Source organism: Rhyacophila brunnea, unplaced genomic scaffold, assembly GCF_057557595.1.
Source record: "Rhyacophila brunnea isolate RB1 unplaced genomic scaffold, BYU_Rbru_1.0 scaffold_12, whole genome shotgun sequence".
Lineage (NCBI taxonomy): Eukaryota > Metazoa > Arthropoda > Insecta > Trichoptera > Rhyacophilidae > Rhyacophila > Rhyacophila brunnea.
Genome location: NW_028232774.1, coordinates 10,919,204 through 10,942,279, shown reverse-complemented (window position 1 = coordinate 10,942,279; position 23,076 = coordinate 10,919,204). Strand labels below are relative to the sequence as shown.

The 23,076-nt window shown below is 35.1% G+C and overlaps 2 protein-coding genes across 5 annotated transcripts in view; both read left to right on the top strand.

Annotated features, from left to right (window-relative positions):
- The first annotated feature begins 244 nt into the window (after window positions 1-244).
- Window positions 245-18,963, top strand: LOC147077758 (importin subunit alpha-1-like). The gene is made up of 10 exons (XM_085960774.1): window positions 245-467; window positions 2,090-2,270; window positions 3,080-3,227; window positions 6,487-6,568; window positions 6,652-6,970; window positions 7,670-7,845; window positions 12,687-12,880; window positions 15,311-15,482; window positions 15,952-16,053; window positions 17,364-18,963. The coding sequence occupies exons 1-10, from the start codon at window positions 405-407 to the stop codon at window positions 17,496-17,498; spliced, it is 1,572 nt and encodes a 523-aa protein (XP_085816900.1). The 5' UTR covers window positions 245-404; the 3' UTR covers window positions 17,499-18,963.
- Window positions 18,964-22,064: 3,101 nt separating this feature from the next.
- The window catches only part of LOC147077757 (oxysterol-binding protein-related protein 6-like), a 109,904-nt gene continuing 108,892 nt past the window's right edge, over window positions 22,065-23,076 (top strand). For 3 of the 4 annotated variants that reach the window (XM_085960768.1, XM_085960770.1, XM_085960766.1), the window contains exon 1: window positions 22,065-22,379. The gene's annotated coding sequence lies outside the window, so the exon portion shown is untranslated. The remainder of the gene's footprint in view (window positions 22,380-23,076) is intronic. The other variant, XM_085960771.1, reaches the window with a different exon arrangement.

The following is a 23,076-nucleotide window of genomic DNA, read 5'->3' as shown; positions in this document are numbered from 1 at the left end:
ACAATTTATATTTCAAATCCAAATCCAAAAGAATTTTATTTAAATGATAAAAATAAGTAATAATAAGTTGCCTCCAGGGAATTGTTCTGTGGTTGCCTCAATGAACGCTCTAAATTTATTGTTTTTAATCTCTTTGATTGTACGCTTATTAATTGTAATATTAAAAAAACTACCTACCTACATTCTACAATAAAGTATTTTTCGTTGTAACATTTTTGATTTTGATGGGTAACACCGAACGACCGTTGTATTTCAAATTTGGCACATTTGACCGGCGACTTGACTTTCCTGGTTTCTGTTTCTATAATTCGCATTGTTCGAATTCATCTGTTCGGTTAATATATACTTTCTAAGTATTAAAATTCCACTTTCCTTCTAATTAAATAATAAGTAATATCTGGAGAATGTCAGATAATCAGCATGTGTCGCGATTGACAGCTTTTAAAAGCACCGTGAAAGGATCGCAGGTAAGGTCATTTTGAATTTTAACATGTAAGTTTTTTAATAATCTCTTTTATGCACATCAAAGTATCTCTGACAGATTTTGGAAATTCCAATTACTGTATTTTGGCCATGACTATGAGCATGCACAAACAGATACGTGTTTAGGCTTCTTTATGTTGCATGATGGGTACCTACGTACATATTTTTTATCTTATTTTTTTAACGCTCACATTGTCTTTGTTAGTTGGGTACCTACTTGCAATAATTACCCAGCTACCATACCTAGTCTACCAATGAAAAATTTAATTGTATAGGTATCACACGGAAATGTAATAAGTAATATAAAAATTAATAAGTACCTAGATACTTACTACCTTAGTACCTACCTATTTCATGATATGAAATCGTGTTTATCGATTTATTTCCACAGTAATGAATAAGTCATCTTTCTACTTCAGATGATTACTGTAGTTGTTCAAAACCTTAACCTGTTCATTCTTTTTATCTGTTGATTTCTTTCCTATATATGTACCTATGTCTGTTATGTGAAGCATATTATTATGATACTCCACACGCTGCCACCAGAAATTATTTCGTCTTACCATGTGATCTCAGCATTCCTTAACTCCGTTGTATACACCCCATGGATAGTAAATAGCGGCCTTCCAGTGGCTTTAAGGCAAAGAAGGGCAGGTTGAGATTCTTAAGGCATCCGTAGCAGGTTACCGAGCCAGTTCCAACATTGAATTTTCGCCTTAGATGTAACGACGCTGCATAGTCTTTTTTTGTTCTCAGTATACGATTGGTCTGAGTTTTCATAAGGTGGCAATTGGTTCTGACCTTAGATTGTTCTGATTGAGTACAGCATGAAAAGTCCCAAAAAATCTGCATTGTATAGACTAAGTACTGCTCCAGTCGGATAGTGAGATCTCTTTCTGAAGTGTTGTCTCTAGTGATCTTAAAGCTGTTCTGAAGATATTCTCAGCATTCTGTCTTATTTTTAGTATCTACGCTTAATTCCCAGTTTACATTTAAAATATTAAAATTAAAAATTCTATTTTTTTCATCATATTCAATTACACACATGGCAATCATTGAAATTAATTGCAGACGTGCGTGGTACGTTTCTATTTATAAAAACGGCTGCAATGCCAAGATTGCAGGGCACGACTTGTGGGCGATCTTTTATTTTATCCAATTAGGGGTAGAATTTGTCCGTCATTCTGCATTCTGGCTTGAATGTTCCGATCTCATGTTGCTGATCAATTTATTTGTTTTGTTTTTCAACTTTTTTGTTTACACCTGTGGTCAAGGCTGACTACTATCTACAGGCCGTGGCACTGAATTGTGAATTACAATGGTAGTACTAGTTATTGATTATCTTAGAATGCAATGAGGTCTGTTCGCAATAAATGAAGATTTTCAATTGCTAGAAAGAAGAAGAAGATTCTCGAAAAGGTTAAAGAACACATGCACCAAACCAATTTGTATAATTTTTAATAAAACATGTTATTTTTTGTCAGTTCCTTCAAAAACGGCAAACCAGGGTTTCATTGTAGTTATTCTCTTCACAAAGACTTTCAGGCCAATCTAAGATGAATACATTTAATTGATTTTACCTTCTTAATTATTTTTTGTCACGCAGGATCTCCGACGTAAGCGTATTGAACAGAGTGTGACCTTACGTCGCGCCAACCGAGATGACCAGCTGCAGAAGAGACGCGCCCTGGGCGACGGAGAACTGGATGAACCTCTTTCGCCCCCCAATTCAAATGAATGCCCTCCAAGCCCCGAGCAGTTGATGAACATTGATGATATTGTATCAGGTAAGAATACTAAAATCACTATCATTCTTATTCCTGTTATAAACCAACTTTTAGGTCTTTTTTATTTAGATTTACGCGAATCCCAGCTATCCTTCCATCTTTTGGGAGATTTGCCAAGAGGACAGCAGCCAGCAAGTCGGCCATGCATCATAATGTGTGGGAATCTAGTTTCTTCCATGCTATAGATGTGTGCATTCCAAAACTTTTATATTGTATTGATATGGTTATTTCAAATTATTCTTTGATTGCATCCAATGTCCAATTACAGTTTCGGAATGTAATCATTTTCTCTTCATTATAAGCAAAGCTGATTTGAAGACAAAACCAACCCTGACTGACACCGATTTTAGAAACACTTTTGATAGGAATGTTTAGTTTTGAAAAAAGAAATTTTTAATGTACACATACTCGTGCATGCTTCGGGTAAGGTCGTGCCATGTCGTGTTTGTTTTATGTGCCGTCGCTAACGTCACAATATAATATGGCAAAACCAAAAAATCACAGCTAAAAGTATTATTTTCGAGGTGTCATAATGAACACATTTTTAACACAATTTTACATGAGTTAAGTGTTATTTTCTAATAAACCTGCTGGGATATGGATTGAGGAAATACGAAATAAACACCTGACTTCTTATATTTCAATAACACCTTAGAAAAGAAAAATGCTCTTTCCACACCTGGAAGATGGCCTCTTAATACAATGTGAATTTGTTCTTAATTCAAATGAGAACCATTTCACTTCACGGAGTGTACAATGTATACAATTTATGATCTGTATTTTTAAAAAGATGATTGTATTTCTTCCAGCATTGAACAGTTCAGAGCGTGTGAAGCAACTGACGGGTGCGAGATCGGCACGTAAAACCCTTTCCCGAGAACAAAACCCACCCATTGATATCTTCATCAACACCGGGTGCCTGCCGAGGCTCATCGAACTTCTGCAGTGCGATGATTGGTGAGGGCATATAAAGAATACAGTCAATCATTGAATTAAAAATCATTTATTTACTTTGCGCTACTTAAATTTCAAACAAAAAACCCTGTGTTGAAGTTTAATTTGAAACTTTCGCAAGAAATCACTGTATATGAGGTGTGTAATTACAAAAAGCGACAGGTCCACAATTTGCGGGAAACAACAAACAATCAAGCTTCAATAATTTTTTTTAACATGAGATTTTTTTTTCCATTGTATTCTATGTCGAAATTAGAACCAAATGGCAAATTGTTTCAGCCGATAAACTCTTAAATGTAATAAATATAGGCAAAATAAAATTGGACGTAGCGCTACTTGCACCTCACTTTTAAATTTATTACGCATAAGGCACATATTTCCGTGGCACTGTCATGAGTTTACCGGATGCTACAGCATGAGAGACGCCATTTCCAATATTGAACATTCCCTTATTGGTCGACTTCAACACCCGCGAAATCAACCAAGCTTTAAATAATATGAAACGCAGACTTGGCGCTTTTTGTAATAAATCGAGACTTAAAATATTTTTTTTCGTAGGGTTTTGTCGCGTTTTGGAATTTATAGATCAATACATATTGAGTAAAATTATACAAAGATTACGTGCGTATTTTTTTCATCATTTTGACCAAATGTGGACTTATTGCTTTTTAGAATTAGACGCCTCATATATCGAATTAGTCATCAGTTTGATTACATTATATCTGTACCTCAGAGGCAGACGGATGCAAATCCAAATACCCAATTGTTCAGGAGAGCCAAAAAACAATTTTTATTTTAAACGAATACTCATAACTTCTAAGTAAATATACATAGAATGATCATTATTTTTTTTATTCTAATTCAATTAAAGTACTTCTGGAATATGTAAGAAAGGAATAAATATAATACAATTTTATATCTAAAAAAAATAAAATAAAAAACGTAGTGTGGATTTGCATCTTTCTTCCTCTAAAGATATTTTGCTAATGTGGATTTGTATCTTATTTACCTAGCCAAAATAAAACAATTTATAAGTAAAAAAAAAATATAGGTATAAATATATAACAAAGCAAAGCATTTTTTTTTTAATTTTTATTATGTCATCATCATCATCACCAGCCTGAATCTATTTACTGCTGGATGAAGGCCTCGCTAATCTCCAAGCTGATTCCACTTCTCTCGTTCCTGTGCGTTGCGTTGCCAAGTTTTTCCGCAGAACTTTATCATTTCATCGATCCAGCGGCCTCTAGGTCTACCTTGCGGATGATTTTTACCTCTTGGATACCACTGGATAACTAAATTTGTCCAACGATTGTCCTTTCTTCGAGCCATGTTCCAGCCCATTTCCATTTGAGGTTTTTAGCAAACTCTATCACATCATTAATCCTTGTCTGTTCCCTTATTCACTCATTCCTTCTTTTGTCCTTTTGCGTTATGCCCAGCATGCACCTTTCCATACCACGTTGTGCTACTCTAAGTTTCTGGATCTCTATTTTACTTAGGCTCAATGTTTCACACGCATGTGGTTACGGGAAGTACACACTGGTTGACCATTTTGCAATTTAGGCATTTTCGAAGAAATTATTCTGGCGGCCAAAAGCACTCCAGCCTAGCTTTACTCTGCAAACAATTTCATCAAATATACATCCATCTATAGACACTTATTGTGCCAGATAGATGTAGTTTTTCACCTGTTCGAGCTGAATGCCATTGATGAGGATCTCTTTTTGGCCCGCAAAGCAGTTGAACATGAGTTTATTCTTTGATACATTTATTTTCAAGCCTACTTTGTTGCTTACTCCAGCGAGTTACTGCATTCTGCTTTGGAGGCCTTCTGAGTCTTGCAAACTACTATTTATTGTTATCGGCAAAGCGTAGATGACTCACGTATTCTCCATTTATGGGGACCCGTGTCATTCCAGTCAAGTTGTCGAAATAAGTCTTCAAATGTAGCTGTAAATAGTTTAGGTGAGATTGTATCACCTTGTCGGACTCTTTTGCTGATAGGAAATGCGCGATGGTTTATGGAGATGTTGTTGCGCTACTGTATGTATTATTGAAAATATTTATATAACGCCCGAGGATTCCTTGATTTCTGAGTGCATCGAGTATTGAAAATTTCTTTATGGAATCGAACGCTTTCTCATAGTCTATAAAACCCATGGATAGCGGCAGCTTGTATTCCTGTTACCGCTCTGATTTCTCTTATGACTTGGATAATATGGTCCATAGTGCTGTATCCTCCTCTAAAGCTCGTTCTCGTCTAGTACATATTGCAGACGGTTTGATAGAATTTTATCTTAGTGGATTTGCATCCTTCTGCCTCTAAGGTAGGTATGGCACTTGCATCTTTATTCTATGCATATCTTGGACTAGGACTTCCATTACTCTGCCTCTAATAAATAAAGCCTTTAGCATGACGATTCTTAAAAAAAATCATTTTCCCCAAAAATGGAGTTGCATCCGTCTGCCTCTGAGGTACAGATATTATGTTTGCAGTGACATACACTATTGATTTCCTTTCGGGGATCAGTCAGGTGATCTTATAACCGAGAGTTAGCTCTTATTTATTATGTATGTAATAATATTAAGATTGAGTAAGATATATTTTATGTTTTTGTCCAAATTGGATTAGCTGTGGGATTGTAACATACCTTTTCCTGAATGTCTGCCAGTGAGCCATTTCTGAGAAAGATCGCACGGACATCAGCAGGCAATGGCATTCGGGTAAAGAGAAAGCTAGCGATGTCTGAGAGGGGTTGATGTTTACATGTTGACATCACTTGCCGCTTACCTGAGCATTCGAACTCTGTTTTTGGCTTGCATAAATAAATTTACATTTTTATAATTATTGTAGACGTTATAATCGTCATCTTTAAATAAACACCATTCCACTGCAAAATGTCAATATTGGATTCGCCCAGTCCTAACATTAGGTATCTTGTTTTATTATTACCACGTTTAGCTCATTATTAGCTTGTATTCTTGTTTGTCCAGTACAAATTTTTTCTTGTGTGTCCAGTCCTAGCAACTAAATTATTAATATATACGTGACTTACTATGGAAATCAATATGAAATGTCAAAATGACATTTCAGTATTCTATATTTATTCAGTATTTCTATCAAGTACAAAAAAAAGTATTTATTAATACATAGACTTGTCAAGTTTATATGATTCAACAGAAAATTTAAAAACATGGTATATAAAAAGTTCTTTTTATCTTGTAGTAATTATTTTTCATTAGTTGATATTTGTTTCAGTACCGATCTCCAATTTGAAGCATCGTGGGCTCTTACCAACATTGCCTCTGGAACATCGCAGCAAACCACAGCAGTCGTAGAAGTAATTAATTATTTTATTATAATGACACTATTTTCATTAGATTACGTGAGGATGTTATTACAATATGTTACGATATATTTTAGGCCGGCGCAATCGGTCCTCTAATCAGGTTGGTGTCGTCCCGAATTGTGTCGGTCCGTGAGCAAGCTTTGTGGGCGCTGGGAAACATTGCCGGTGAAGGATCCTGGGCTAGAGACATGGTGCTGGCGGAAGGAGGCCTCAAACCCTTGCTAGATGCTCTCAACTCGTCTCAATCTCTAGCTGGTTCCTTGCCCAGGACTGCTGTGTGGACTCTCAGCAACCTCTGCAGGAATAAGAACCCGTCGGTCGATTTTGACGCTGTCAAGCCAGCCCTGCCCACTCTAGCTGTGTTGCTCGAGAACGGAGATAAAGATATATTAGGTGAGATTTTTGATTGTATCACAATCACCAAACGTTTGTAACAATATTATGGGTCACCATGTAATGAACTATGTCAAGCTAGCTGTTAAAACCGGCAAACTGTAAATGTTTTATTGTGATATATTATACGATGACAGGTATGGTGAAACAATTTAACCTTTTCCAAAATTAGGCAGGCTTAATTGATCTGTTACGTTGATATTATAGACTGTATTTTTATAGTAAAACCACGTCAATTCGAAACCGACAGGACAGAAAATCAAAAAATTATTCTCAATTTTTAAATATACATTAAATTAAATAAACAGTTTTTTTTACCAATTTTGTATAATTATTTGAAATGCTTGATATAGATTTTAATGAATTTTCGTCAAAATTTGAATTTACAGGAAATTTAGAATTAACAGTATTAACGATGCTTTACTGTATTGGCAATATTGTATTGCTTTCTCTCGCTCGGTGTACGTTAGTCCATGTACAGTTTTCTGTCAAAACAATTGAACTTCATGCTAAGATAGTAACCAAAGAAACATTTACTGAGGGACTTGTCTGAACCACGTCATCAGCTTCGCATATTCAATTACATTTATGAATTATCGAGTATACAACATACAATCCTCAGAGTCAACAGTCTCAGAGTGATGAAGTTTGTGATATCTAAAACTACTGTGTTACTGATGTTATTTTTTTTCATGGTAGCTGATGCATGCTGGGCGTTGTCATATCTGACTGATGGTGTCAACGAAAGAATCGGGGCAGTTCAGAAGGCGAATGTGCTGCCGTATTTAGTTCCTCTTCTGGCTCACCCGGAAGCCCTTGTTCAGACCCCCGCATTGAGGGCATTAGGAAATATGGTTACTGGAACCGATGTACAGGTAAATATTGCTCTGTTATAGGTATTCAGTGAAACAATCAAATCTGACCATGATACGAGGGTGGGTCAATAAGTCCTTAGAAAAGCCGACAGGTGGCGCGACTAGTACTGTAAGCGGTTTGTTTTCATGCAGCGGCACTACCGATTCAGTATGCTGCGAAGTTTCAATCAGATTGGTCGGGTTGTTGTTTTTTATTTTCGTACATTTAAAAAAAAATTTGCTTGTTTACAAAAATGGAGAAAATTGAGTTTAGAGCTGTTATTAAACATTTTAATATAAAAGGGTTAACAGCAAAGGAAATAAAAAATGAGTTGGATTTAGTTCACGGCATATCTGCTCCTTCACTTGCAACTATTTATAACTGGTTAAATGAATTTAAACGTGGTCGTACATCAACAAAGGATGAACCACGCTCAGGACGTCCTGTAGAGGTGACTACACCAGAAATGATCAATAAAATCCACGATATGGTGTTAAGTGACCGAAGATTAAAGTTGAGTGAGATAATTGAGGTTACAGGGATCTCAAAAGGTAGCGTCATTTCTATTTTACATGACAAATTGGGCATGAAAAAAGTTTCTGCAAGATGGGTGCCGCGTTTGCTCACAGTCGACAATAAACGCAATAGGGTGGTGGCCTCTAAAGCCCTGTTGTCGCTCATGCAACGCAATCCGGATGAATTTTTTCATCGCTTTGTGACTGTAGATGAAACATGGATACACCACTATACTCCCGAGACGAAAGAACAGTCAAAGCAGTGGATTGCGAAGGCAAACCATGTCCAAAGAAGGCGAAAACCGTAAAATCAGCTGGTAAGGTTATGGCTACTGTATTTTGGGATGCACGTGGAACTATTTTCGTTGACTATTTGGAAAAAGGAAAAACAATAACAGGGGATTATTATGCATCTTTATTGGACCAGCTAAAAAACAAAATTGAAGAAAAACTGCCTCATTTAAACAGGAAAAAAATCCTCTTTCATCAGGACAATACCCGTGTTCACACATGTTTACGATCAATGGTTCAAATGAAGAAGTCATCGATCGGACAAATGCTTATTTTGAGGACCTTCCGAAAACTTATTTTTCTGACGGTTTAAAAAAAATTGAGAAACGTCTAACCAAGTGTATTGAGCTCCAAGGAGATTATGTTGAGAAATAAAAAAAAATACAAAAATAAAAACTGTTTTAATGCTTTTTTCTAAGGAATTATTGACCCACCCTCGTATCTAATGGTGTGATTTTATTTAGGTAATCAAATGTTAGTTGTTTTACTTGTGCGATCATCGGACTTAACGCTTAGAAGAGATGCATGTACCTACACCTACTTATGAACACAAATTTGCTTGTTTGTGTATTATATTGGTCTGGATTTGATTAATGCAATTATTTTTGTCCTAGTGCAGTTTTAAACTTTTTCATTTCACGGTGCACTTTATTAATTAATTAAGATTATTGCACGGCATCCTAAAAAAATACCAGGGTTATTGGTATGCGTGAGCATATTTATCATGCAGTTTCTCAAATCTCAAATTAGACACAGCTACCCAGTCACATACCTAGGCAAAGTATCATTACTTATTATTTTTAGTTTCAAATTTGATGATGTGAATTCATTACATATTTCTACATTTTAATAATATTTTGTTCTTTTAAATTCTTACATAAACTTGCGAATTCTGATATACACATCCACAAAATCTATTAACACCACAGAAAAACTCCACGTGATCTTCTGTTATGTTCTATTATTTGCATTTCTTCCTTAATTTGCCACCCGCAATCAGCAATCTACCAATATGTTTAATTGCTGCGTATTTTTGAAACTGATTACTAAGGGTTGAATGCATGAGATTCCCAAATACTTTATAGGCTAAATATTGCTCATTTGTATGCATGAGTGCAAATGTAATCCATTGTTTAGGGACGTCATAATTTGTCATGGCGTCCATATAATGGCAAACTTATAAAATTTCATTCCCCGACCATTAATTTAAAATTTTGAAATTGTAAATGTGTCTGAAACTGTGCGAACGGTACCATATAAATTTAATACTTATAAATGATTAATTATTATGAACTTTAAATAATTTATCAGTTATTTTATCACATTTATTTTATAATTCTACTGTACAAAAGGATAGAGTATTCCCAATAAACATTTCCATTTGGTGGCAATACATACAGTTATATTATGACTAACTTCACTTCTATTATGCGATGTCAAAACGGAATAAGAATAAATGACTGCAATGAAAATGGATTTAGATAATAATATGTAATCTCTATATATATAAAAATCTCGTGTCACGATGTTTGTGGTCGAACTCCTCCGAAATGGCTCTACCGATTTTTATGAATTTTTTTATGTATATTTGTTAGGTATGAGAATAGGTCAACAAGTATATTTCATACCGCTAGGTGATTAGGGTATCTCTATCCAGAAAAATTTTCTTTTATTTTTTTGACAATTTTTTTTTTGTATTTTTTTTATTATTTGGCATAAAAAAATACCTATAACCTCAAATTTTCACTTTCGAACCCCCATTCTCCCATTTTTTATTCGCAATTTTATTAATTTTGTATGAACAAATTTAACCGTCGTTCGTATTTCAAACAGAACGAAATTATTTATGTTGTTGAATGACAGATGGCACTACGTCCGAGAAGAATTCAAGAGAAGCGTCGCGTCATTTTGACATTTCATTCGGCAAATCACAACGCAGTGCGTGCAAAATTTTGTACGATTTATTTTAATTTATCTATTTTTATGTGCGTGTATTACAGTGCACAATGCCAGCAAGACGCAAGGGGGGCCATTTGGGCCGTCGAACGAATAAAGCAACAAACATGCGAAATAGTAGAGTAGAAAGAACAGACGAACAAATCCAACAAGATAACAAAAACGTGCGTGTAAGCATGTCGCAATTGCGTGCATCTCAATCACAAGAGGCACGAGCTGAACGAAATCAACAACGACAATTGGAACGGAGCCAAGCGCGCCGGTTCGTAGTTAACACACGCAGAGCAAATGACCGACAACGCCAACAAGTACATCGAACATTTACATCCGCTTCGTTCCTTCGTCTCGCATTCGAGTACGAGCCAGATATTGAATATTCCGCTCATCCGAAAGTGCTGATTGGTGTGTTATGGGTTGGAATTATTAAAAGATATTATTAATTATATTTAACGTTTTCCTTTATTTCCGATTTATAACACAAAATCACATAACATATTATTACTGGTATACTAATACAAGGTTGAATATTACTAAGTACAATACGTGTTTCCTGTAAGGAGTCCAACTGAAGAGTGTTTTGTATTCTGGAATACTACTAGGAAGGAAACAATAGAGATGATGCAACAAACTTAAGAAAAAAATGAACAAGATTTAACATGTTTCAGCCGGTCGAATCCACTGGCTGACTCACTAACAGTTACAAATTTGAATGGCACATAACAGGTGCTATGGACAAAGAATGTCCCCATTGTCATGCGCTCAAATTCAAACATGAGTCAGCCGGGATGTGTTGCGCATCAGGAAAAGAGCAACTACCAGAAATTGAGATACCACCAGAACCATTGAACAGCTTGCTCATTGGCACGGTTCCAGATTCAAACCTGTTCCTGAAGTCCATTCGCACATTCAATTCATGCTTCCAAATGACTTCGTCCGGAGCAACAGAAATAGTTCACAATACTGCGGCAAATGGTCAACAATTCCATTCTACGTTCAAAATCAAAGGTCAAGTATACCACAAAGTAGGCTCATTGCTGCTAATGCCAAATGAACCACATACATTTTTACAAATCTACATTCGTTACTTTTTATTTAACAACCAAAATATTCACTAGAAATAATTTATATGGCAGAACAACGTTTGCCTGGTCAGCTAGTAATATATAATATTATCATTTATACCTACCAATCACCGTATGACACTATTGATATTACCAGTGTATTTGAGAGTTTTGCCTTGTTTATTACAGTTATCTTACAATTAACTAGGTAGGTAGGTACTATAATATTTTGAAGAATGCAGAATGCTTCAATTCTTCCAATTGCATATTTTAATGCCAGATACAGCAGTAGGTACCTATCTTTGCGGTCGTTTAACGGAGGCATTTTATCGTAATCTTATGTAAATCCATCTTATCTCTCCATGAGAAATACTGCTTTTTGTAAGCGAAATACGATAGCATTGTATCAGTTACCTACTATCTAGATTATAGACTAAGGATCAAAATTATACGTATTTTGTAAACAGCATGACTAGGGACTGTTTTTAAAGTTCGCAAATGTTTTACAGAGTCTACAAAATGAACGAGAGCCTTAAGCAAACGTTTGTTGTAATGAATGCATTATTAAAATGACATTTGAAAATGACAGATGAAGCAGTCATTTTGAATGACGTGTGACGTCAGATTGCTTACGTCACAAACAGTGCTATACGCTATATGGTGGAATATCGGTTAAATAGCTTATAAAGAATTTGGTAATCTCATGCATACGGTCCTAACCTGATATAAATGCGCTGTTCAAACAGTTAATATCGTGGAGGGTAATGTTAATGATCAGAAATTGGTGCCACAATAGAATCCGTCATCGTTACCATGCATTGAATTAATATTTTCAAACAAGGATTTCATTATACACACAATAATTCTTATGGATGTTTAATCTTTTCTCACACAATGATCTGAAAACTACAAACTTCGAACAATTTTATTTTAATGTACAAGTGATCATTCGTGTATAAAACCTGGATATTTGGCTGTCCCTATGTAACATTCTTTCTTGAGTGATAATATTGAAATATAAATTGATTTTTCTTTAAGACTGATGCTGTCTTGGAGGCGGGTGCCCTACCTATGCTTAGACGGCTGTTGCAGAGCCACCGTTCTGCCATTGTCAAAGAAGCGGCATGGGCCGTTTGCAACGTTCTCGCTGGTACGCTGCCGCAGATTCAGTGCGTCATCGATGCTGATATCCTCCCTGCTCTCGTCAAAGTGTTATCGCATCCTGAACCCAGGTGAGACTCTTAAGCCATTCTAAATACTGTACAACAAGTAGATTGGTTACTATCAATCTGTCACTGTTTAACCCATTGGGTCCAAAGAGAGAACTATAAGAAGAAAGAGCCTTATGAAAGCTATAAAACGCATGTTAGCATTTCTAGAATTTTAGTGCAGCAGATTTGGTAGCCAGAACAAAATTAATACTATTTTATTGTTTGGTGGATATTCGAATTGAAACATGGCGGCTTGTTTATAACAGCCACTATATTTATTTTCAGTTTTTCATACAAATAACATACACATTTTATGTATTTGTGATTGTTTATCTAAATATTTCATAAATCTCTCTAAAACACATGCATATTATCTTGGGTATTCTGCGAATAAGCATTAAGTCAAAAATACTAGTTTTGAGATAATCGAGTTTGAAAGTTTGGACGGTCTTAACTTGTTTTATACATATAAAAGGCAAATTCCTTTCTGCGATATTGCTTTGAGTATGACTTAGTGCAGTTTCGCACGCAGAATTTTGTGAATATATCCTGAGAATGAGAGAAGCAAATGCACTAAGTCCCTTTAGTGCCTTTTCTCTGAATTGATGTATGTCTTTTTGACTTATAACATAAATTATCTTCGCCAGTTTTATAGATATGACTGTGTGTGTTTTTGTAGACTATACCGTAATACCACGAATACCCACGTTATGTTCTGTTGAATCTTTGAACTTGCCTGCATGAATAATTATGATTCAATTACATATTGAGAATCATTTCGGGATAGCCTATTTCTCAATTTCACTCATCATCATAATATAATGCCATCTGTAACATGGGTTAGGCATAACAATGGTTTTGAGACAAAGTTATTTTTGTTAAGTCTACTTTATTGAGGTATTTACGTCGACAGATGTTTTGGGCTATAAATCCATCTTCGGAACGGTCGACTACAACGAAGTTATGTATTTAGATAACTAGTAAAGTTAACACTTCTGGGCTGTTGTGATAGAGTGAGAGGGTATATATATGTCAATATCTTAATATCTGCGTCTCAACTCTTCTCATTCACTACAGTGGCATCACATTTTATATTATTATCTTACTTGAGTATTAATATATAATTTTTTTATAAACCTTCTGGTTTTATTTGTATTATTATTAATTATTGTATGGAAATGGATGTTAGTCACTTGCTCAACCTATTGAATAAATACTATGACTCTAAACACAAATTAAAAAATAATATGTGTATTTGCCAGACCCAGGATTCGATCCTCGCACTCTCAACCTCTTGGCCATCGTGGTCCTATATTCCTGCATACATATATCAGCATCAGCCAGGGTCGATCCACTGCTGGATGAAGGCCTCCCCTAGCTCCTTCCACTCTTCTCGGTCCCTAGTTCTTTGTTTCCACATACATCCACCGAACTTTATGAGTTCCGTCTCGTACATATTATTTATACATTCATACACAAACGTACTTATCCATATTTTTGGGATTAAAGTAAAGTAGATCAAGTATTAAAATAGTTTAAAAAGCGGACTATTGTATAGGTTAACATCTATGTACATTAATAAGGTCTTCCCTTGAGTTACTTTTGATATATTTGTTTATCTTGACTTGCTCCATGCGATTGAGTCGATGACCCTTATCATATAGATGTGCATGTACAGTAAAACCTCCTTAATAAAAACACGGATAATTCGAAATTCGCCGTAATTCGAAATTTTCGCGAAAAAAAGGCCCTTAAACATTATTTTCATATAAAACCATACCTTTAATAAATTATAATTTCGTTATTCGAAAGTATTTCAGAGTCCTGGCATATAAAAATATTCAATAAATTGTAATAAAGTAAACTATTTCATGAGCCAGTCATTGAAAATTGTGACAGACTTTTCTTAAAACATTATAAATTACTTATTTTATGAAGGTAATAAAAATAATCCTGACATTTTATGACCGATTAACACACGGAACCGGAAATTTGGTAGGCACATCTATGATCATTACCGATATTAAAGAAAATCAAAAAAAAAAAAATTTCAAAATTTTAATATTTTTCCCCCATACATTTTATAATTCATAATTCGAATTTTTTTTCGATTTTCGGTCCCGTGGAATTCGTATTAACGAGGTTTTACTGTATAGGGCTTTCGCTAGGAACTACAGTATGGCTATTCTCTAAGAGGTGCCTGGCAAAATGGGAATTCGCCTTACCTGTTTTCCGGTCTTGAGTATTTGTTACAGAATTTCCTGTGGACGCTAGCGAAAATATTGAAGTTTGCAGTGAATCCATAATGTGAAATGAGTTGTAGCTGATTTAACCGGTAATGAGTGTTTTTTTCAGCCTCACTTTTTCACAAATTTATGCTCCACCTAGTTAGTGAATGTGGTCAATAAATTGGCTACAACACAAATAGAAAGTAAATGTGTCGATTTGTAGATGCCAGCGTGAGGCAGCGTGGGCAGTGTCCAATATGACATTGGAAGCGTCTCCACAGCAGCTGGCTTTCCTGTTGGGTGCCGGAGCCCTCAAACCTTACCTCAACCTGCTTGATGGACCCGATAATAAGACCACGGTCGTGGTACTTGATGGATTAGCCAATTTGCTTAGGGTAAGATAAATAAAATATTTTTTTAGCCTTAGTATTTATCTGTTCCAAAAGAAAATTATCCTGAAAGTATTTTGTTATAATACTGTTGTCAATATTAGTTGATTTGGAATGTTCCATTTTATAAAATGTGGAATGTTCTATTTTATCATAGAATGTTTTGTTATATTATGTCACACAAAAAGATATCAGATAACATACCATTTTTATCATAAAATCGTTATTAATGTCTTATGGGACGATGAGAACATTAATGTAATATGTTAATTCTATGGTGTGAGACAATAATTTCTAAATTCTACACACAGATTTAACTAAAAAACTTGATTTTTTCTCTTCAACAAAGCAAATAACATTGACATGGAGTACACGATAATTATCATCAGCCCCCATTACTGTAATGGTGACCCGATAGAGCCATATGTATTGATATTATATAAGTATTACATGTACAATGATTTTTCTCTTTCAGAGAGCTGAAGAATTAGGCGAGTTAGAGACATTATGCGTCACAATAGAGGAAGATGGAAATCTCGACAAACTTGAGGGTCTTCAACATCATCAAAACGAAGAGGTAATAATCTAATTCTGCTCTTTTATTGTCCAAAATTTTCAAAGAAATAAAAAACATGTCTGATGACTAATGTTCACTATTGCTCTACACCAGTATACAGCCCGTGGCCCCGGACAGTCAGTGTTTCCGCCCAAATAAGTGTGAAATATGCAGCTATCAGTATATTAGTGACTACATCAGTCAACATGGATACATTTATTTACCTGAGAATTTTCTAACAAAAATTTTGTAATCAGAGACCTATTCAACTCGAAAAAAAATGGTCATAATATGACATACATATTATTATGTATCTCTTTACTGAACTTTTATAAGATTTCCCAGCAAAAAATATTCCTATCTTGATAAACATGCCATGTCAACACTTTTCGGCGGAACACATATTTGTGAGCAATTATTTTCAAGGAAGAAGCACATGACTAGTAAAATTAGAACAAAATAATAATTACAAGATAAAGAGAACTTTTTATATACAACGTTTTTAAATTTTCTGTTGAATTATATAAACTTGACTTGACTAGCTTAAACGATCAAAAAAATTTGTACTTGACATGTCATATTGATTTCCATAGTAACGCACGTACATATTAATAATTTAGTTGTTATTACCCCAGACCCCTAACAACCAATAATGGTGTCGAAATAACTTGTCATACAAAACAGAATGAACTGAAAATGAATTCAATTCTACTTAAAGATGGCTAAAAGTATTTAAAAAATGCATTGGCATCGCGTTCTGATATATTCTAAAAGTTTCAAATGTCGGCATATATATCGGGAATAGTCGGGAAGTTAGTTAAAAATCGATTGCAAGATTTGTACCGGACAAAGGACCACCGGACAAATAAGAATACGAGCTAAGAAGAACGTAAAAAATGGCGAATACCTTAAGAACTCATTGAATATGACAGTAGGTATTGCGCGAGTTTCATAACATGACCAAATATCCCACTAATTTTATGTTTCCCTCATTTCTTTTAATCTGATAATAAAAAATATTAAAACTAATTACCAACTACATTAATCATATTATTGTATATTTGATGCGTGGCCAATACAATTCCTCTTCACTAGTTGTGCCCTAGGGAAGCCGAGAGTTATATGTATGTATCTCTAAAGCTGTGGGCTGTGGGTTCGACACAGATCAAAGACCCAATGAGTTGGGTGAATTGATAACAACCATACCTCATAAAAAAAGTTTTGATTTTAGCCTCATAAGTGGTATGCTAAGAAATGATCATTTACTTTTATTTTAATATGTACATACATAGTTGCCTCATTTATTTATTATGTATTTGTTAATTCGACAGATTTACAAAAAGACCCTTCAAATTCTGGACACTTTCTTCTCGGAAGAAGACGCACAGAAAAATGGTGTAGCTCCAGAAGAAAATAATGGTGAATTCCAATTTGGTGCTGGGAACGGGCAAATAGGAGGCTTCTAATTCTCATCAATAATATGCATTATCTTTTTAATCTCTTAAGTCATACAATTTTTTATAATAATTAATTTAAAGTTTCAAAATGACTTTGTCTATTACAAGTCATATTGGTAACTGTGAGACTGATATTGTGTGCATGAGCAGGCCTCATAAAATGTCTGTGCAAATTGATGAGAAGACTATTTTTTTTAAATGTAAAGCATGCATTGTACCTTGTGTGGCACATATCATTGAGGAGCTTACTGAGAGAGTTATGTATAAGTGGCTAATCTATGCTTTTGAGAGAAATATGTTAGAGCATTTTGAATGTTCATTTTGTATCTGTCTGTTTACATTTTTATCACTATCGGGGGCAGTTATAATCGTTAAATCATTGTAATCTTTTATGGCATGGTAAAGAAAGAATATAGACTCGATCTCAGTGAAATGCCCCAAACTTATTTAGACTCCACTTCTATCCATTTCCTCATTGGAACCATTAGCCTGGTCGCACATACAAAATCGGACTGCAACATGTTCGTAAAACTGCCGTGCACACACCGGGGTAGTGGTGCCACCAGTCAAAACAAATGGCTGATATTTGACATGCAGCCCGTATTGAGTGAAATTTTTTATGTGACAATAGGTATTTTTTTTATCAAAATTGTTGCACACATGCTGTGAGCGAAGGTACATTAAATTACATGTGTTTTGTGAATCCTATCAAAATCGCATTGACAAATTTCATCGTGTTGCAGTCGAGACGAGTTTGTTTGTGCAACCCGACACAACATAGAACATAAGTGAAAATATCTGTCATAAGTTGCATTGTCAAGTCATATAGAGTGGTTTTTTTAGGTTGTGCATATTTTTTAAATGAATTTGAATTTTGCTTTCATGTTATATTTTGTTTGTTATCATAAATTAAATTAAATCATGTTGGTTACTTTACACATTCCTAATTATATACATTGTCATACCTACCTATCTGGTTTCTATCTTCACTGAAGAATATGCAAAAAAATATAATTCATAGCGATTTTATAATATAATAGATTATTTGGAAGATCTTATAATAATTAGAAATTTCGAGAAAATAATTAAGCGAAAATTCATCTATTACCTTTTCTCTTTTGGTAACAGATGTCTGATGCCTGATTGTCTTGTTTACAGTTTGAGGTGTTTTCTCTGACCGAGGAAAAGCCTTTTTAATTTCATTTTTAGGTTTTGTATACACAACAGGATATTTGAAAAGCTTTTTTTGATGAATTTGATCTTTACATGGTTTGGAAATGATGTTTATATTCAAAGATTAGTATAAATACATATTGGTTTTAACCCTGTGAATTTCTATTTTTACTGTTTTTTAATCAAGGCAAAATTATTTTAATTTTTTTTTTCATAGCATTTAATGTAAAATGATGTGATATGCAGGAGATTTCAAGCTTACTGTATCTATCTGCTCAATAAAAGAATTTTAAAAACATGTACCTTTTCTTTTATTAAATAGGTAGGTCTGTGTCAAAATTTTAATTATTTTTGAAAAACGTTTTTTATACAAGCTGATACCAGATGAAGGTAACCCCCGGGATACTACCGCAGCTGTCCGAAGCATCGGTTTTCCCAAAAGGACACCTCAGCCTACCTCCGCCCTAAACTTTGTTTTTATTCGAGTCGAATTCATTTCATTTAACACGTTGATCGCCATGGGGGTCACCGGTGACCGGCATTGGATTACGTTCAGGGGGCCATGGGGGTCACCGGTGACCGGCAAAGAAGACCTGCCTTAGAGTTGTTCTACAGCGCCGGCGAGCACGCTCGCAGTGCATTTTTCGATATGCGGTGACCGGCATGGCCCTTCTGTATATTACTGCCACTTGGCCTGAAAATATGTCTTCCCAGTCACAAAATATAGGCTCACTAATGTAAAGAATGTACATAATGAAAAAAAAAGTTTTCCTTTTAAATTGTAAATGTGTTTTTATTGATATAAAAATAAAAATTAAATAGATTATAAAAATGTAAGTTATAAAAAATATGTAAATAATAAAAAAATAGAATAACAAAAATGATTATAAGGTATGTATACGTATATTTCCAGTTTATGTGTATCCAGGTATTATACTACTCAATTTGAAAACTTTTATTCCGTATTTGTGCCTTTTATGTTTATTATACTATCTAAATCTAAATATAATTCGACCGCGAAATGGCACCATGCTCTCGTCAACACATATGGACAGGTGACCGGCGAAATGGCCGGCACGGCGCAATAGAATAAATTAACTTGTTGGCGCCGCGACGGACACATGTGGCCGGCACATCATAAAAACCAATATTTACGTAGAAAAATCATCAAAATGAAAAAAAAACATATTCTTTCATAACCTATCAAATAATACCTTAAAAACAAATAATCATTTTTTAACTATTTTATGTAAAACTAGTTGGCGATCAATGTGTTAAATAGCAATTTTAAATATCATTTAAATGGCAACATTTTTTGCCATAAGTTCTCTCTGGGTCCGAACTATGGCAATACAGGAACCGGATGGCCGAGACCGCCGCCATCAGAGAGAGAGTTGCGCGGAAGGAGCGAGACGTCCACTGACGCGTGGGTGGACAATAAAACCGACCGGCTCCAGCCGGCCTGGCCTCTTTTCCGCCAGTTCGTCACCCCGAAAGGTCCTCGCAGAACCTCGCCATACACGCTGCACCGCCGTGTCAGCCATCTTGTCGTCTTCAAGTAGAATAACATAGATACGCGCCCGGGCCAGCCATATTGGTCTTTGATTTCGTAACGTAGTGCCCGCGATATCGCTCCGAGTCCGTGCCGCCTTGTGTCCCGCAGCAGCGTGCGCCCCAGTCCGTGCCACGTCTTGTGCCCGCTGCAGCCTGCGCCTTGTGTTGTGCCGCCCTGCAGCGACCAGCGTCCCCTGCCTAACCACGGGCTTACAACAGCCGCCGCCTCGTGCCACGCTTTGTTTTTTTTTTATTGACTTTTTCGCCTTGATTATTCTCATGTTGTGCCTGTGACATATGTGTTTGTGTACTTTATGGCTGTCGAATAAATATTGTACAACCCTGTTCGAGCGTATTTTCGTCCACCACCCACTCTCTTCCACTGTCAAATGTTGTTGGCTAGCGATATTGAATATTGCGCAATATAGCCGGTTTCAACGCTATAATCTAATCTTTGTACTTAGTAGGTATTATTATCGGATATCACTATTTTTCAAATGCAGGCACTCACGCCACACTAAAAAATGACATGGGGGGTCCATTTCAAAAATATTTCTGCGTTTACCCCGCCTACTCCTAACAGCTTCTAGTTGCTTCAACCACAAGACTCCCGCAGTTATCCGTGTACATTCCCCATACCCAGACACTTATTTTTTTATCTAGCGATAAACACCTGATCTGCAGCTATAACCATGAGTAATCGTCGAGTTATTATGACTTGTCACATCCACAAGTGGTTATTGAACGGTCAGAATTATTCGAATCATCAGTACCCTTATGTTTCGTCTTCGCTGTCTTGTCATTTAGATTAAAGCTAACATTGGATGCCTCAGATGATTGTGTACCATGAGTGCCATGGTTCTTCCACCGACACAGACCTTGTGTGTCATATACATAATACCAAGAGTGGGGTCAACCCAGTTGACAGCAAAATCTGGATCAAAATTGTACCTGAAAACCACTCCTCTGCATGCAGTTCAAATACATAACAGATTTGTCACTTGAGCTCACATGCTTCATCATATTTATTTATTTAAGAAAACGAAATATTATGGACATAACAAATCTAAATTCAAGACATACACAACATGAGATTTACATTATAAGAAATATTAGCCTGATGAGAGAAGAGAATATACAAAATAATAATAACTAAAATAAAATCAAAAGTACTTACAATTTAATACAGACATAAAGTTTCAAAAATAAAATGCTAAGTACATCATTGAAAATGTATATGTCTTTAGGGAGCGCATTGACTAATCTTGCACCCCTCACTAGTGGTGCCTGATAGGCTTGACATGAGGAAACGGTTCCGATCCAGAATAAATCATGGCAATGGTAAATTCATTAGGACACCAGAATTGGAGACCATCCTCTCGATAACAGGCAAAAGTGTTTCAAGAGCAGAAGAGACTGACGAGATTCAAGACAGTGAAAAGTAAGCATGTCTTGTAGAAAGGCAGTCGGAAAATAATCTGGATGACTAAATTGGTAAAGAACATTAATTAATGGAATCCAATGGATGCAGTTATAAGTCCTGTCAAGTGTCATATTTTTTTAAAAAACTAATATAATAGGTAGGTATTCGATTTTTACAGCAGTTCTGCTGGGAATTGAAATAATACTTTATTTATTTTACAATAGATGTCGCAACAAACGTTATTCAAATTTCGGATATAAAATTTAAATTTTTATTGAACTGATTGCATATGTACGCCAACATATTATTTAGTTTGGCATATTTATGTATTCGATGTTTATTTATAAAATTCAATCCAAAATTCTTGTAGAAAAATAAGCAAACATCTTGACAATTTGTAATGCTGGAAATATCCACTAGGTAGCGACACACGCAAAATAATTTGAAACGTCAAAGTACCGCAGTGACGTACAACTATGTATGTATGTAGTTCCTAGTGAGCGAAATTGCCTGGAGTAATTTTTCAGTTTTAAATCGTATTTAGTGTATTAATATAAATGATTCACAACAATAAAAACACATAATATTGTGATTTAGTTTACTAGTGTGGTCTAGCAATCTTGTCGCAAACTATTAAATGATGAAACATCACTTTTCTTCCCGACTCGAAGTGAACAGTGCATCGGTGCTTCAGTTTGATTCGTGATCGGATTTATTGGGAATCTTTTTTTATACATTACGTAAGTGTTGCGTGTTGATTTATTTATTATTAATTGGCAACGAATCGTATCGGCCACTTACTCACATTGTATTTTGTCCTAAAGAGAGTTGTCAACCTTGAATGGGAGCTAGGTTAAAATGCGAGTTACGAGCTACGACCTCGGTCGTCGTTGGTAAGTATGTGCTATTGAGAACCAAAAATTGTGTCGACCTATTTTTAAGAACATGGGAAATGTCAATGAAGATTTACATTTACAATGTGGAGATTATAAACAGGTGATGCAAATCTAAATATATTTGATCGCCTCCGGTTTCTTATAAGCTTTAGCTTTTTACATTACTTTGTAGTCTATAATATTTTCTTAGTAGGTACGTATAATTAATGATTTGCTATTATGTCGTGTTATTTGTGTCATTAACTATGGAATTACCAATTTAAAAAATTGACCTTATTAATTATTCTAAGGTTGTGTAGATTTCCTGAGAAATACCGGACAACGGTGATAATATTATGACCTAAGCAACGTTGACGCTATGTACCTAGTTTTCTTTCAATGTTGATTACCTATGGAAATTGTTTTTTTTTTTAAACATTCTGAATGAAATTACGTAAATATTCTTTTAAGTATTACATTATTTTGTATCATTATTGGATTACATACAAACGGTGATACGCATTATGCAATTTTTATATCATTCAACTAACTTGTATAGAGA